At 38.3% G+C, this 17,125-nt stretch overlaps 1 protein-coding gene across 2 annotated transcripts in view; it reads right to left on the reverse strand.

Moving 5' to 3' along the window:
• Positions 1-236: 236 nt before the first annotated feature.
• Positions 237-17,125, reverse strand: part of mta1 (metastasis associated 1) — a 127,511-nt gene continuing 110,622 nt past the window's right edge. For both annotated transcript variants that reach the window (XM_028821138.2, XM_028821139.2), the window contains 2 exons: positions 14,663-14,817; positions 237-1,550 (listed from right to left, as the gene is read on the reverse strand). In XM_028821138.2, coding sequence (XP_028676971.1) covers positions 14,702-14,817 — 116 coding nt within the window. In that variant the 3' untranslated portion in view covers positions 237-1,550; positions 14,663-14,701. The remainder of the gene's footprint in view (positions 1,551-14,662; positions 14,818-17,125) is intronic.

Raw genomic sequence — 17,125 nt, forward strand, 5'->3', positions numbered from 1 at the left:
TTCCACAAGTTCCCAGTGGACTGATTTTTGTTTCGAATTTGCAAACCGTAAGCGACCCTTTCCCACTGAAAGTGACGGTGAATCACGACCCTGAGTGACCCAAAAGGCGGCAACCCTCAACCCGTACTATAAGAAGCTACACATTCTGTCAGTTTTGATTTACAGACGTACAGTAGGAAAACATTAAGCTCATGACAGGTAATGCTTAGAGAGAAGACAAAGACCAAGAAAAGAGCTTAAATAACCAAACACCTGTATTTAATAATCCCTTTGAAGTGAGGACACAGGAGTATGCAAACTTTGAAATTCAACATACAGAATAAATGACCAGCGGAAACAAATACAAAATGGGAGACTTCAGGTGTTAAGCACATGCTGATCCCAGAATCTTAACTTCAAAGTTACACACGCTGCAGTGCAATACTGTCACAGGTTTCATGGATTTCTTTTTTTTAGAAGGACACAGTCTTACAAATTAGTGGATGGGTGCTTACCGTAAAGGAACAGGCCCACCGTAGAAGCATGATGGCAGATTTGAGGACCGTCGTTTCCTTTTTTTTTTTTTGTCTTTTCCTTTTTCTTCACTTGAAAGCGAGCTGCTCAATGAGATTTGGCGGCACATATCTTAATTTCCTTCATACCCCACCTCAGAGTATCACTTCAGTTTCAGTGGGCAAGAGGGATAAAAAAATAAAGCATGATAAGTTACAGGTTATTGGTCAACCGTAATTGTAACCATCCACAAGTTTTGAAAGAAACAAAAAAAAGGAATACAGAAGGAACAAAAGAAATGGAGAGAAAAAAAAATAAAACAAAAAGTCCAGAAGAGTGCCCGACACTGGCACCTTCCAACACCGACTCCCTGTTGCATCATTTCAGGAAGATATCTTCAGCCACCACTTAGGAAAAACGTAACTTCTTGAATCTTTTCTATTTATATATTCACAAGAAAGCGAGAGAAATGAGTTTTATACTTAAATTACACAGTTTGAGACCAAATGGGTAAATTAGGAAGAAGGAAAAAAAAAAAAAAACAATAATAAAATACAACGTTCTTCCATTAATCATTTCTCAATAACTTAAACAGACTTTCAAAGAAAACTGTTCACAAAAACAATTCAATTAAAAAAAAAATTACAAATATAAGACAAAATATCTGTGAGCAAATTCAAAGCAATTAAAGTCACTGCAGGTTTGTTTCTTTTTTTTTTGTGTTTTTGTGTGCGTTTTTTTAAAAAAATATGCACGCAGCCTATGATACAAAGTAAATATCCTTCACCCAACCTTTGGGCTTGCAATGCAAATAATGTCCCATCACTGATCCACAGTTTTAGATTTATCATCCAAGGTTTAAAAAGAGGAAGGGAAAGGCTGCTGTCCCGTATGGCCTATCTCTCCGTATTGATGCAAGACAGGTTTCAGTCCTCAATGATTACTGACTCGCCTCTGGCTGCTGTGATCCATGACTGGACTGTTCTGGTGGACAGAGCGTGTAAGGCTACCTGGAGGCATACTTGGTCTCAGTCAATGAAAGACGCTGCTCTATTAACCTGTTGGAAAAGACAAAGAAAACAAAACAACAATAGCCATCAATTCAATCTCAAAGAGCCACATGATCAGGAGGAGTTAAAACTTCTGACATTGAATATTCATATTACTGTCCATCAGGCTGACGTGTTTTGGGACTCTACCCCTTCATCGGGGCTGAACAAACTGGAAACGAAAGTGAAATAATTTTCACATCTCAAGACACTACATAAATACTGTTGTGTCTTGGTAGAGTAATATATTGCTCTACTTTCCCCTTTTGTATTATTAATATGTAGCCTTTGTCAGAATGCCTCAAATCTCACAGACTTACCACTGTTTATAAGGTATTGTCCCATATAACTTCTCCCCACCTTCCCTTCTACATCTATAACCTCAGGCAATTAGGTGTAGTAAAAGACAAGCAGGAGTTAAGTTACACAGAAAATAATGTATTATTGATAACATTCATAAATAATAACAATATGCAAAGTACATTTGAATATTGGCAACCATACAACCTGATAAATGGTGATGTGTAGTTTCAGGCGGCACACAGACTTGTTAGTTACATAAAAATGTCTCTAGTTAAGGCATCATTGGTGGTCAGCTTTCTTTAGAACAGGCCGCCTGCTTGTCTCAATATGGCTGCCGAGCTGTGCTCTTCATTGTGTTGCCCTTTTCAGTTCATGGTGTGTGTGAGCTGTTCCTTCATCAGTTGGTAAGAGAGAGAGAGTGAGCAAATTTATAGATTTACTGTCCAACCCCTACAGCCAATAGGGCGTCATATTACTTAAAGGCTTCCGATACAAGTCAGTTCCAAACAGCCATTCTTCAGACCAATGGGGTGATAGAACATTTTAACACATGCCCTCCCCCAAAACCATATGTTAAGGTAAAGCTTGGCAGTTAGGCAGCCTGGCTTTCCTGCGAGGGGTTGAAAGAGAGACTTTAGCAGAGAAGCATTTGTTTCAAGCACTTCCTCCAACTATGTTGTAAAATTCACTTTCCTGACTTAGTTTTGCCTAAGTTCAAATAAAGACATACAAATTCTTTATTAACTTGTATGCAAAATATCACATCACAACAAATACATACTCAGAAAGGGGTGCTCACAAAAACACTACCAGAAATACAAGATTTTGGAACACTTCTCAGGCAAGGCGTCGACAATTTAAAATGACAGACATCTCCACTTTTTAAACTATTTTATTTAACTGGACTCCTCTGTCTCTTTGTTTGACTGGGTCAAATCGTGCAACTGATTTTAAACATACTTTTGGCGAAGCAAATTTCATCAAATTTTGCATACGTGTTCAGTATCGATGACAACACAATAATCTGTCAAAACTGATGCAATTATGTAACAAAATTCGCCGTAATCAATAGTTAAGTGATTAAGTAACACAACAATGACGGAAAAAGAATATAGCGAGATATAGGAGCATACAAATGAGAGATGCATCAGATTGCCCCCACTTGCCTGGAATGTGTGAATATACATGCCGAATTTACTTGTTTACTCTTGGGAAGGAGTAGCCTTAATGATCACGGTGAGGAAGTATTGGTGTAAGTTTGATGTTCTGTCATCGATATTTTTTTTTTTTTTTTGCAGTGACTGAGCGCTACTCCCATAAGAGCCTGAACAGAAAAATAGAGACTAAAATATAATTCTTTTTAGTATTCAAATAATTCTACAAAGAAGATATATTATGTAATACTTTTAAAGAATCTTCCCATTCATGAAAAATGATTAAAGAAAAATAATTTGCAAAATACTCAAAAGCTAAAAAGCAAAAAATATTAAAAAAAAAGTTTATAAGTAAAAAGATTTTAATTTATTTTAGTTATAAATGCACTAAAAAACAAAAACTAAATTTTTCTTTAACCACAATTTTCGTGGTTATACAGTATGTGACTAACTAAAATCGTGGAGCGCACATAAATTAATTTATACAATTAATTAATAGAATAGCTACTTTCATCACAAAACATAAAAAAACAAGACTAATTCCCCACCATGCTAAGCAAGTTTCAAAAATTGTTTAAATCGATTAAATTATGCACCCTACGATTTTATTTAGTCACATATAACAACGAAAATTGTGGTTAAAGAAAAATGTATTTTTTGCTTTTTAATGCATTTATAATTAAAGTAAATAAAATTGTTTTACTTAAAAACATTTTATTAAAGAGCACTAACTAGGTGTCTTAACCTCCTTAGCGTTATATTTTTTCACTAAAAGTACAAAGTCAGAAGTGTGGAAAGTATAATAATGATACAAAAAACAATATTAATGATGAATAATCCTCTTCAATAAAATCCCTGTGTGCGTCTTCTGGTGAAGTGTGCATGCGCGGGGCACGGTGCGATATTACTGTCAGAGAAAATTACAGGCATTTTACGGAAATACAAACCAGTATTACTGCATGAGGAAATTAAAGGTACACAACACAGTGACGCATATTACAGCCACATACAAGCCAGTATTACTGTCAGTGAAAATTAAAGGCATATTACCGACGCGCACGCCTGTATTACCACCAGAGAAAATTAAAGGTATATTACGGACGTAAAAGCCAGAGGACGTACAAGACAGTATTACTGTCACAGAAGATTAAAGACACACAATACACGGCGGCAGCCCACAAAGAACGGTCAGCTCAGCAAGTAAACATCAACAAAAAAAGAAAGGCAGAAAGACAAATAAAAATACGACCAACAAACAGAATGAGGTCAAGGTCCCTTGCCATTTAATATAGACTGTTCCTACTAATGTTTATGCACTACTGTTCTAGCGCCCGTTATTGTAACGGGCTTAATGACTAGTAATAATAATGATATGAACGGCACACTGCACATGTGTGAGTGACGCTCGCGTTACCTTCAGAATCTCTTTCCGTTTCACTGACCACTTCAACTTCATTGCCTCAAGACAGATACACCTTGTGATCACTGCTGGTAAGAGGCGTTTCTTATGAGACGCCATTATGAGGCTAGGACAAGACACGTCTACACCGTTGCCCAGGTAATGCTCGGGTCTGACGCTTACGCAAGACACGCCTATACTGTTGCACGAGTAGCGCTCGGCATTAACGCTTTTAGCACAGTTTTTACAGGCTGAGTGATGCTCGGATCTAACACTAAAGAGGTTATGCAATCACTATGACTGCCGGCCGGTGATTCTCCAAGTGAGGAACTGGATGGTTGTCATAGACTGGGACTCAAAGACACTAAGAAGGGCAAGACTGGATTGCAAGAAAAAAATATAGTTGAAGAAACCCTGTTGTAGATAACAATGTCAAGTGCAAAAATGTGGCTTTGAGATGAAGGTATAATTTCCTCAGAGCAATAATGAATTTAAAATATGTACCCAGACTCCAGATGTTTTTTTGCATCATTTGAGATGCTACTAAATTAAATACAATCAAATTATCTCAACAGACCTCACAAACACTCCCGATTAAATGCAAATATAAGCACAACACCCCTTAACTCATCTAGATTTCATTTATTATAAAGTAATCTTGATGTGTGAATTAATCATTCTCATGGACGAGAAAGCAGGAATGCTCGTTAACAAACAACTTTATCCTTATTTGACTTTTTAGAGTGAAACAGCCACACTCTCAATCATGCTATATCTAATTATCACTCTCGGTGTTGACATTAAAAACCACTGGCATCTTCCCCATTAATTAGACCATTTCAGATCATTATTTTGTAAGTTCTGATCCTCTCTCATTCTTGACAAAAATCCACCAGCAAACCCACAAGTATACTTCCGTAAAGGCCAAAGTACTCTTATTAATATTCCAAGAACCTGCAGCCTTAGCTATTAGGTCATCTTGGAACAAATTACAAATGCCTGCCACTCTTCCCTGAAGCATGACTTAGAAGTAGAAGCTGAACTCAAAAGGAATACAGATAAAGTGAAAAGGAACTCTGCAAGGTTTCCCATAAATTAGTATGCTGAAAAGTACAGGTAAGGATGAAGAAAGAAAAAACACTCACACATACATACATACATGTCATGCATGTGTGTCAGTGGTCTTCCTCACAGTCTTGCTCACTCGAGAGATGTAGTAACCTGCCAAGATGAGAGGTGGTGTTGCTGCTAAAGTCTGTATTCGTCTTCTTTCCCTACAGCACTGAGAAACCAACCAGACACGTTTATTAAGCTCCACTGGAGATGACCGCTTGCCATCACCTTGCTTATTATTTCCTATATACGGGATTCACGTCATACAATGTTATTTCTTTTTTCCTTACTTTATGTTTGTCCACAGACAACAAAAGAGACAACCCGGTTTGCACCCCAAACTTTGTTTTGAAGACGCGTCATTGAATCTGTGAATTATGAGCTTTATACAGTGCATAAAACCCTTGACGTACAACTCTAAATACCAATCTAACAGGTAATTAGTAAGTGTGAAAAGTTTTTTCCTTTAAGAACAGCCAACCCAACATATACAAAATCTCAGCAAGCAGAAATAATTCTCCCAAACGTAAGTAGCAATGATTTTTAAGATTTTTTTTAATACAAGAATTAAGGCATAATACATGATATAAGGAATACTCAGCTTCATAGTTTCTTGAACTAGATAGATTAGATTAGATTAGATTGATAGATAACTTTATAAATCCCAAGGGGAAATTCACATACTACAGCAGCAGTATACTGATACAAAAAAACAATATTACAGAGTAATAAAAATGTAGGTAAAAACAGACAATAACTTTGTATAATGTTAACGTCTACCCCTCCAGGTGGAAGTGAAGAGTCGCATAGTTTGGGGAAGGAACGATCTCCTCAGTCTGTCAGTGGAGCAGGATGGTGACAGCAGTCTGTCGCTGAAGCTGTTCCTCTATCTGGAGATGATCCTGTTTAGTGGATGCAGTGGATTCTCCATAATTGATAGGAGCCTGCACAGCACCCATCATTCCGCCACAGATATCAAACTGTCCAGCTCCATGCCTAGAATAGAGCCTGCCTTCCTCACCTGTTTGTCCAGGCTTGAGGCGTCCTTCTTCTTAATGCTGCCTCCCCAGCACACCACCACATAGAAGAGGGCACTCGCCACAACTGTTTGAAAGAACATCTGGGGCATCTTATGACAGATGTTGAAGGATGCCACTCTTCTAAGGAAGTATAGTCGGCTTTGTCCTTTCTTGCACAGAGATTCAGTATTGATTGAATTATTTCTGCTTGCTGAGATTTTGTATATGTCAGGTTGGCTGTTCTTAAAGGAAAAAAACATTGTTTCATTTTCACACTTACTAATTACCCGTTAGATTGGTATTGAACTATGGGGTTGTCGTGAGTGGGGCACCTTTTGGGTTATGCAGAATCGTGACTCACCATTGTATTCAATGGCAAAAGGTCACTTACGGTTTGTGAAGTGGCGTACCTTGAGCAGTTTAAGCAATAAACATTGCACTGGTATAACTGTCGATGACAATTCTCCAAATGGGGAGCCCCTACGCCAGTCCTCCAATCTGACGGTCGTCATGGATTGGTATTCAAAGACACTTAGAAGGGCAAGTATGGGTCGTGTGGGAGAAAAATATCTAAGAACAACTGCTGTACAAGTTTGAAGTGAAGCCTCTAGTTTAGTATGGCATAATTTGGTTCCAGGAGTTGGTGCTCATCAATATAAATAAAATTGCAATCCATATGTCTGTTTGTCACAAAATTCTGCACGTATATTACCATTGCTCCAGCTTAAAAAACAGGCTATATATGGCATATCGAGGAGAGGGGGACTTGACATAGCAGGACAACCTAAAAACCTGTGCAGACATGGGGACTACAATTCCCCTCAGGCAGCAGGAGTGTGCCGATGGGAAGATACAAGGAGATCTGTACTGCTCAAACTGACATTTTTTTCTCAACTTATTTATGTAATAAGTTAAATGCCTTGCTGGATTGGAGCTTTTGTCTACGATTACATCATTTTGTCTCTTTGTGGGTTGTATTCAGCCATGTTGAACTTCCACAAAAGAGTTTACCTCTGTTTCTTTTCATCCAGACGCCTTTTTTGAGAAATATATGGGTCCAAAAGAGGCGATTGTGTGGAAACGGATCTACATGAATATTTACTGGATATTTTTATATACTGTATATTATCACACGTTGGATAATTAGAATACAAAGACGACAAAATGCCAAACAGGTGTTGGCTATGAGTGATGAATAATGAATGTGAAGGGCATAATTTATTAACCTCTTTAAATGTTAGACCTGAGCATCACTTGAACTGTAAAAACAGTGCTAAAAGTATTATTCGCGAGGGTCACTCAGGCAACTGTATATATATATGACTCGTGTAAGCGTTACACCTGAAGATTACTCGGGCTGTAAAAGTGCCAACAGCATTAGTGCGGAGCGTTGCTCAAGAAACAATAGAGTCGTGTCATGTGTGAGCAACAGGCCCGAATGTTACCCAAGCTAAGGTGTAGACACATCTCCTCCTAGCTTCATAAAGGCGTCTCGTAAGAAACGATACGAGCCAGTGATACGAGCAGTGATGATGAGGTGAATCTGTCTTTAGGCAGTGAAACTGAAAAGGACAGTGAAATCTAAAGCAATTCTGAGGAATCTGAAAGGGATGCTCGTGTCAATCACACATGTGCAGTGTGCTGTTCAATAGCTGTTCAGCCTAGAAAGAAAATCCGCAAGGAATCATGCTACTATTGTCCCGTTGGATTGTACTACACCATGCTTCAAGACATACCACACAAGCGACACATTTTTACAGTACATACAGTATTTAGCAGCATTATTATTATGCATGGTTATTATTTGTATTATTATACTTTCTACATTTTTGACTTTGTACTTTTAGTATTTTGCACACTTTATAGTAGAAAGATGAGATTAAATAAATATGTAATGTTTCAAGGCAAAAATGAAAAGAGAAAAAATGCAACACTAAGGAGGTTAAGGTGGGCCTGACTGATCGCACCAAGGTATTGTCTATTAGAATAGCTGCTGTGTCAAGGTATGTAATCTATGTTAAGCCATGTATAAAAACGTCTTTGCGTTCAGGAACTGCAGCTTTCTTTGCAGCCAGAGCAGAGAATCTTTACTAAAAGTCTAAACTGAAACCAGAAGGCTTTTGGACTCTGCGTGATTTCCTATGCTTTGGATATTTACTGGTTTCGGATTATATTCTATGACATACGGTGCTGCCAAACCCTTAAGGACCAATGTTCCATTCTCGCAACCCCCCTAAACAAGTTTTATAATTACAAAACTTCCCAAGTGGTGGGACAGACGGAACAACTTTGGGACTTTTAGAACTCAACTTGACGTTACTTTGGAGGAATTCAGGGGATAGGACTGGCGAGCTTTGACGGGCTGAATGGCCTGCTCTCATCCAGACTGTTCTAATGTTCTAAAAAGTCTCTTTTTATAGAGTTTTACGGTAATGAAACAAAGTAGACATTTGGAATAAGCTACCAAGTAGTGTGGTAGACAGTAAGACGTTGGGAACTTTCAAAACTCGACTTGATGTTTTTTTGGAAGAAATAAGTGGATTGGACTGGCAAGCTTTGTTGGGCTGAATGGCCTATTCTCGTCTAGAGTGTTCTAATATTCTAAAGCTTGACATTAGCATCAGGACAATCTAAACAAAAGGAAAATTGGCTGTTTTGCTCACCACTATGTATTATTTTGACACATTATATTTATAAGCAGATTTTGATAATGAATGGATAGATATTCTACATAACTAACGGACAAACATACAGATAGGAATTGCATTGCAGTGCGACTCAAAAAAAAAAAAATGTAGTCTTATCATTTCATTTCTATTAAAGCAAAACCTAACATTTTTGAAAAATCCAATGCTATCATACATCTGCACATAGTTACTAAGTGTGACAGAAAAAAGCCACGATGAAACAAAATGAAATGCGTTTTTTTTTTTTTTTGTGCATGCCAAGTGGCTGTTAAGAATACTTTAGAAAGAGAACTGAGGGCATTGTTAGTAAATTCTGCAGTTTCTTGATGATAGACATTTATTCAAGACTATCTTATGAAGCACAACATATATTTTAGGCATTGACACCACTACAGCATTCATGATTTTAAGCAACTTTAAATAAATGAATGAACTTTGGATCATCTTTATAACATTATCAAAATACTGCTGCCAGCACCGTCTCCTGTAATGGTACAGAGACAAGCGATGTCCATGAACCCCACAATCCATGGACTCAATTATTCAACTAGCCATTCAGTTTATTAATGTGTGATTAAACACCTCTGTGTGGAAACCACACTAAACTAGAAAATACAATTAATGTTTATGACTTCAACTCAGAAATTAGTTATGGCAAAAATGCAATCCAATTTGACCCAAAAAAAGAACAAATTCTCGACCCATTAGCACAAGAGAAATTGATATACAAGTAGTGTAGATGACAGTTGGGTGCAATAAGAGGACAGTGGTGCCGTGCAAATTTTTAAATAAATAATCACATCCCAAGAGCGTGCAGGCTTGGAATGGGAGAGGCAGTGCATACGACGACGCCACTCTGGGGTTGATGATGGTGCTTGGCTAATCACAAACTTGCGTCCAAATGCGAGTGGATCAGTCAGTAGCCCCATTCACACCTCAGAGTGTGCACCTGATCAGGCAATATAAAGAAGTCTGCATGACAGAGAGGGAGGAGGACAAGACAAATTACAGAAATACAGACAGATCGAAAAGGAAACAATGGAAGTTAACATGAAAGAGAGAGAGAGGAAGAGAGAGAAAGAGGAATGGAGGCAGGTGGTCGGTGCGAGTCTCAGGGAGAGGAGCCTAGGGCCGAAGAAGGTGCACTCCTCTTGAGCGATGCTGGGGAGTAGGGGCAGCCCATTATGCAATGTCTCCCTCAAGACACCAAAGGACCGGAGGCAGGAGATGTGTGCAGCTCAGCATGGCACCTCATGGAAGCCAAAGGACTGGCAATGGAGACCTGAGGCAGGTATTGACTGCACTTGTCGGCGGGTGACTGCTGAAAACACATTACTTTAACATGGCTTCATCTTAGTTTAATCCTGATGCTCTGTATATTCAATTAATTATCATTATTAATCATGGTGGCTCCAAAATCCGTACTAACCCCTACTTTCTATTCTGTTCTTTTTCCGCTTTTTTGTGGTGGCGATCTGCACCACCACCACCTATTTCAAAGCACCATGATGTCTCTATATTGAAGGATTAAAGGCCAGAAGTCCACATGACCATCATCATCAAGTTCTTCCATGTGAACCCTGAATACAATGAGGACTGATTGAGGTCATTTATGTTAGGTAGAATGCCTAGAGTGGGCTAGGTGGTCTCATGGCCTGGAACCCCTGCAGATTTTATTTTTTTCTCCAGCCATCTGGATGTTTTTTTTGTTTTTTCTGTCCTCCCTGGCCATTGGACCTTACTTTTATTCTACCTTAATTAGTGTTCCCTAATTTTAATTCTTATTTTGTCTTTCTTTATCATGTAAAGCACTTTCAGCTACACTGTTTGTATGAAAATGTGCTATAGAAATAAATGTTGTTGTGACTCCTCTGGCTGTGAGGTCCAGATAGGATAGGCGGGGGTGATGCAAGGTTGTAGAAGGAAGCATTGGGGCTCATATTTCCGAAAAATCTGTCCCTGGATTTTAACCATGTTTTATTTGATTTATTTAATTGTTTTGTTTTTTTATGATTTGTCTAGCCTTCACATATTTATCACTGGTTTTATGGATTTATTTATTTATATGGAAGAACTGAAGCACTGCACTTTTTGAACACACTTTTGCTTTCATTAATTTTAAATAAAAGCACCTGGCATTTTTTCACCAGCCCCTTGTGAATTGTGTGTGTCCTCATTTGCCCAGCTCATCGCGGTCATTGCGGACTATCGGCGGTTTTGGGTTAAACATCTATGTTAGGTAAAATGCCCAGTTGGGGCTGTGCTGTCTTTTTGCCTTGGAACCCCTGCAGATTTTGTTTTTTTATCCAGCCTAACTGGAGGCCCCCCCCCCCTTCCGTCCTCCTGACCATTTGACCGTACTTTTTTCTTTGTTGCATACTATATAATATTATTGCATAATCTTATTTGTTTCGGTTTTATATTAACTTCCTTTAATTACATATTGAAAAGTACCTTGCGCTACACTGTCTGTATGAAAATGTGCTATAGAAATAAATGCTGCTGTTAAAGAGTCTCCTGTAAGCATCAAAGAGGCATGAAGCCAGCGCCTGGACCATCACAATGAGACACTTGTGTTTCAGTCAGCAACTCATTTGCTTATTTTCTTTCACTTTTCACCCTAAGTGATGGTACTTGGTCCACTTTGATTTCATGTGTCATCACAAAAGATGACATATTTTTCAGCCATTTTGTGCCCAAATGCTATTGTTTTTGGAATAATCACTTTCATAATGCGACAGGCCTAGGACTTTTAAGCAAAAACAGAACACTCCTGCATTTATGAAATATTTCTTTGTAAATATTGTATAATACCTTCTCTGTTCGATTTAAAATTTGGATGTGTGTTCAAGTTTCTTGTCTTTTGGCTAAGCTAGACTTGTAATTATCGGATAGAGCCCTGGGCTCTTAAGTGGAAGCGCACTTAGTAAGAATAAATTAAACTGAAAATTTAATAGCATAGTTGGCAAAGAAACATGCATGCAGAAGAAATGAGAAAGCATCATCTCATTTCATGAATTCATAATTCATGCTGATGGGAGCAGTAATCCTAAGGGTTCAAGGATCCATCCTGTCAGGTCTCAACAACTGCAGCTTCTGGTGACATTGTAATGGTGCTGATGGAGGCAGGAGGGCTTGAATATCACAGGGTATCATAAAATGCTTGCTGACAGATACATCGTTTCTAGGGTGCAGTGTACCCAGCTGCAAATTTAATTTTTCAACAGGTTAATGCTCCACACAGTAAGGCTAGAAAATATTTCAAAGAGCATGACTGCGAATTCAGCTTAATGTGCTAGCATGGCCAGTTCGCAAACCTCAATCTAATTGATTTTGTAATGGCCGAGATTTAATGAGATATTCTGAGAAGAGGTCCTCCCAATAGGTAAAAAATCTAAAGAATACTGTATGTTGGGAATTGATTTGGAAGAGCATCCTTGAACCATCCTTTCCATACATTAAATTCATGCCTTGATGAATTCAAGTGGTTCTGTGAGCAAAAGGGAAAACACACACACACAGACAGAGTTTAAGGCTTGATTCCAGGATAGACCAGTTTTACCACGGATTCCTTTCTCCACTGACTTCTATCATGCGAATCAACATTAGCTTTAGAGCAAAAGTGAATCCCATTTAATACTGTACCTAATGAACTGACCGCTGAATGTTTTCATCTGTAGGTGACTGCTTGGGTTCGATGTATTTTTTTTTATCTGTCACTCACATGTTTTTTGTGGTGATGGCCAGGAAATAATTTGAATCTCATGTTTTCCTCCAGAACGAACACAAAAAGAAATTTTACAATACAATGTCAGGCGGTATGGTGTAGTGGTTAAAGATTTGGACTTCAAACCCTAAGGTTGTGGGTTCAAATCCCAATACTGACACTGTGTGACCCTGAGCAAGTCACGTGACCTGCCAGTGGTCCAACTGGAAAACCAGAAGAAATGTAACCAGTTTTATCAGAAATGTCATAAGTCGCCTTGAGTAAAGGCTTCAGCCAAATAGGTAAATGCAAATGCAATAGAAACCAACGGTGAACAATGTTGGACAGCAACAAATGATGTGGAAACACATCCTGGGGAAAACCAATCTTATGTTGCTTCACATGTCAAGTCATCCAGTTGTATTCTCACAACATGCAAGGCACATGCATTTTTTTTGCTGAAATACTGTTAACTAAAACTTCTGTAAAATTAAAGTACTGCTCAAGCAAGAACTGCATTCACAGAGGATCGAGCTTTTGAATTGAAGACCATGCCTCCCCACCTCATTTACTGGTCAGTTTAAAAGCTTGATCCCATCTGAACACACTTCCTGTTTATGCACCAATTTCATTTTTGAGACGTATTTATCAAACAATAGTTTAGTAAAAACTGTATGTGTTTTGCACGTTGTGAGCATACAACTGGATGACTTGACATGTGGATTGTGTGAAACGAGTATCCTGAGATTATTTTCATGGACATTTTTTTTTTTAGATTGTATGTGTAACACAAGTGGATTATAGGACATAAAATCTTTAAATTGGTTTTTAGAATCATTACAGTTTAGTTAGAAAATAACAATCTGATGAAGATTAAGAAATATATGGTGCCTCCATAGTACAGAGATTGCAGAAATGTACAAATATGCCCAAAACAAGTTGCAGCAAGTGCCTTATTGCTCCATTATCTATAGAGGCAGTATCTCCTGAATGTTTTATTAAATGTGTCTCACTTGTATTATAGCACTTTCCATCTGTTCAAGGAGCATGCTGCCTCAAATGCTTACTTAGTGCAGCCAAAGTAATATTTTGCAAAAATGACACACAAATGGTTTGAGAACTATGACCAAGAGTTCAAAGAGATGACTAGGCCTCCAAATTCCCCAGGTCTCAATTCGCTCAAGCCATGTGTTGGATCTGCTAGAAAAACAAGTCTATTACCACAGCTTACAGGACTTAAAGGATCTGCTGCTAACGTCATAGTGTCAGATACACAGGACCTCGATGGGTCAGAGCCATTTTGGCAGCACGAGGTGGACCTACACAATATTAGGCAGGTGGTTTTAATGTTGAGGCTGATCGGTGTGGTTTTCCCATATTTTTTTTTACAAATTCAACCAACACACTTAAGACTTAAACGTACACAAGAGGCTTTTCCTTTTTTTGTGTGTATTATCAACTTTCTCTTTATTTTTGTGTGAACAATTTACTTACTTTAATTACCGGATTTTTTAAAACAAAGAAGCAGACTTTTTGTATAAAAGTAATACAAATTGCTTGAACCTTTCTAGTAGCTGCATTCTGAACTAGTTTGGAAACCCTCGCACTCACGGCTACAATTAACATTTTTTACACTCAATAATTAAACATTTCACCACGGTGTGCTTGGTAGTTGTGTTTTTTTTGTTTCTCCTCAGTGACATGAAATGCCTCACCTAGCTGTAAGCAATTTGTTTTTACCTCATCTTATGGCTGATGAAGAGGTAGTTATCAAAGCCATCAGTCCAGTTCATCATCATCATCATCATCTTGGTGTGCAGCAGACAATCTCACTGAATCAGCCACACGCTTGCACGAAAGGATTTCCCATTGAGGTACCACCTTGGGCTTGGGTCCTGCCAGGGTGGAAAAGCAAAAAGAAATGGACCAAGTAAGGATAAGTAATATGCAAATTTTAAACAGTAACATCAGTTAAAACATGAAGCAAAACTTTATAAAAGCTCAAAATTCACAAACTGTCTAGTACCTCACAAACAACATTTTGTTTCATAGAATTGAATTGAATGTTTAAATTACTGTTACACTCAGGCCCTATGCAGTTTCAGCAACTTGCACTTTGGTCCTCCTAGTGGCTACACATGAGGAATAAAAAGTCCAAAAGGACACGTCTTACAGATTCCATACTAAGTAGAAATATTAAAAAATTTTGAAAGTTAATTTATACAGAGTATCCATCCATCCATTATCCAACACGCTATATCCTAACACAGGGTCACGGGGGTCTGCTGGAGCCAATCCCAGCCAACACAGGGCGCAAGGCAGGGAACAAACCCTGGGTAGGGCGCACACAACCACACACACACCAAGCACACACTAGGGACAATTTAGAATCACCAATGCACCTAACTTGCATGTCTTTGGACTGTGGGAAGAAACCAGAGCACCCGGAGGAAACCCACGCAGACACGGGGAGAACATGCAAACTCCACGCAGGGAGGACCTGGGAAGTGAACCCAGGTCTCCTAACTGTGAGGCAGCAGCGCTAACACTGCGCCACCGTGCCGCCCTTATACAGAGTAGTCAATACAAAATAAAACTCTGCTGCATTGTTTCCTTCTACATCAGGGGTGTACAACTCCAATCTTAGATGGCTGCAGGTTTTTATTCTAACTCTTTTCCTAATCAGTGACCAGATTTCACTGCTAATTAAAGTTTTTGTTCCTTCATTTTAAAAGCCATATTTTTAAAGATTTGATACTCTGAATTGAGTCTTTTCTTCATTAAATGACAGCCAAGCAGAAATCAGATGTGAAACGAGCCAACAGATGAGCAGCTAAATCAGGGCTTCAAACTCCAATTTCACTCCAACCAGTTTCTTAATGAGAAGCCCATTTTTACTGTTAATTAAACCAGTTATTTAATTCCAGGGCTTGTTGCTGCTCTCATTCTGCCACAACAGACATTTCCAAATCTGTTGATTTTCTGCTTTTTTCTAAGAACACTGACAAAATGTTTTGGTGACCTGAGCAGATCAACCTTATTGAGACCTTCACCTTTCTTTATTTTCGGATATTGTGTGATGGGCACGGGTGAGCTGGTCATGTGGCAACTCATTTTGTGTCTCATTATTGTTTGGCTACTAATTAAGGAAAAAGAAACCACTAAAGGGTCAGAGTCAAGTTAATTAAAACTAAGGCAAAAAAGTTAACAGCAAAAACTGGTTACTAATTAAGAAGGTGGTTAGAATGAAAACCTGAAGCCACTGCGGCCCTCCAGAACCGGAGTTAGACACCTCTGTTCTACATGCTACATGATCACCAGGTTGGACGTATGTAAGCGACACCTGGACATGGCTACTTTTAGTCATTTTGAACTTTTGTCATTGGTCTGCATGGTCACATATCATATGCAATTTCAATTTCGGACAGATGATCATGAAGAAAAGTGAGCCCTCTATTCACATTAGTGTTGGGCTCCCCATACCACCATCTTTTGAATATCATAAAAATACAAAATGTTTAGTGATATAATGTGCATTTTCAGTGTCAAGGAACAAAAGGGAAATCTGCAACGGGTACATGAAGACACACTCCATACCAATGGTAATAATTAGTTCAGTTTAAGGCAGTAGCTACTAGCGTCTCCATTTTGTTGGTTAATACAGAACCTTGACAAGTTCAACACTAACAAACCTGAGATCAATATTGTACTGGCCTCTCTCTCAGGCCTAACTGGATTTTTTGTTTTTTCTGTCCTCCTGGCTATCTGACCTTACCTTGTTTTGTTGTTACTTATTCTTTAATATATATTGCATAATCTTAATTGTATTCTCTTCCTTTAACTTTCTATTGTCATCTTGTAAAGGACTTTAAGCTACACTGTTGTATGAAAGTGAGTTATACATAAATAAATGAAGTTGTTGCTCATGGCTCCGATTATATTAAAATGTGTATGCATGTGTTTGGTCCACTTGTTTTTTAACCTCTTTATGACGTTTTACTTTGTTTTATACTCTTTGTCTTATTTCTCACCTCGCTTTGTCCTGCTATTTTTTCCACTTACACCTTGTTCGTGATGATCATTTTACCTTTTTTCGAGTAATAATTTCCTTTTGTTTGTGCTAATGAGATCTAATGCGACATTTTTGAACGTCTTTATTAAGTTCTACTTTGTCTTTTACTCTTTGTCTTTTAATTCTGAGCT

Source organism: Erpetoichthys calabaricus, chromosome 16 (assembly GCF_900747795.2).
Source record: "Erpetoichthys calabaricus chromosome 16, fErpCal1.3, whole genome shotgun sequence".
NCBI classification, from domain to species: domain Eukaryota; kingdom Metazoa; phylum Chordata; class Cladistia; order Polypteriformes; family Polypteridae; genus Erpetoichthys; species Erpetoichthys calabaricus.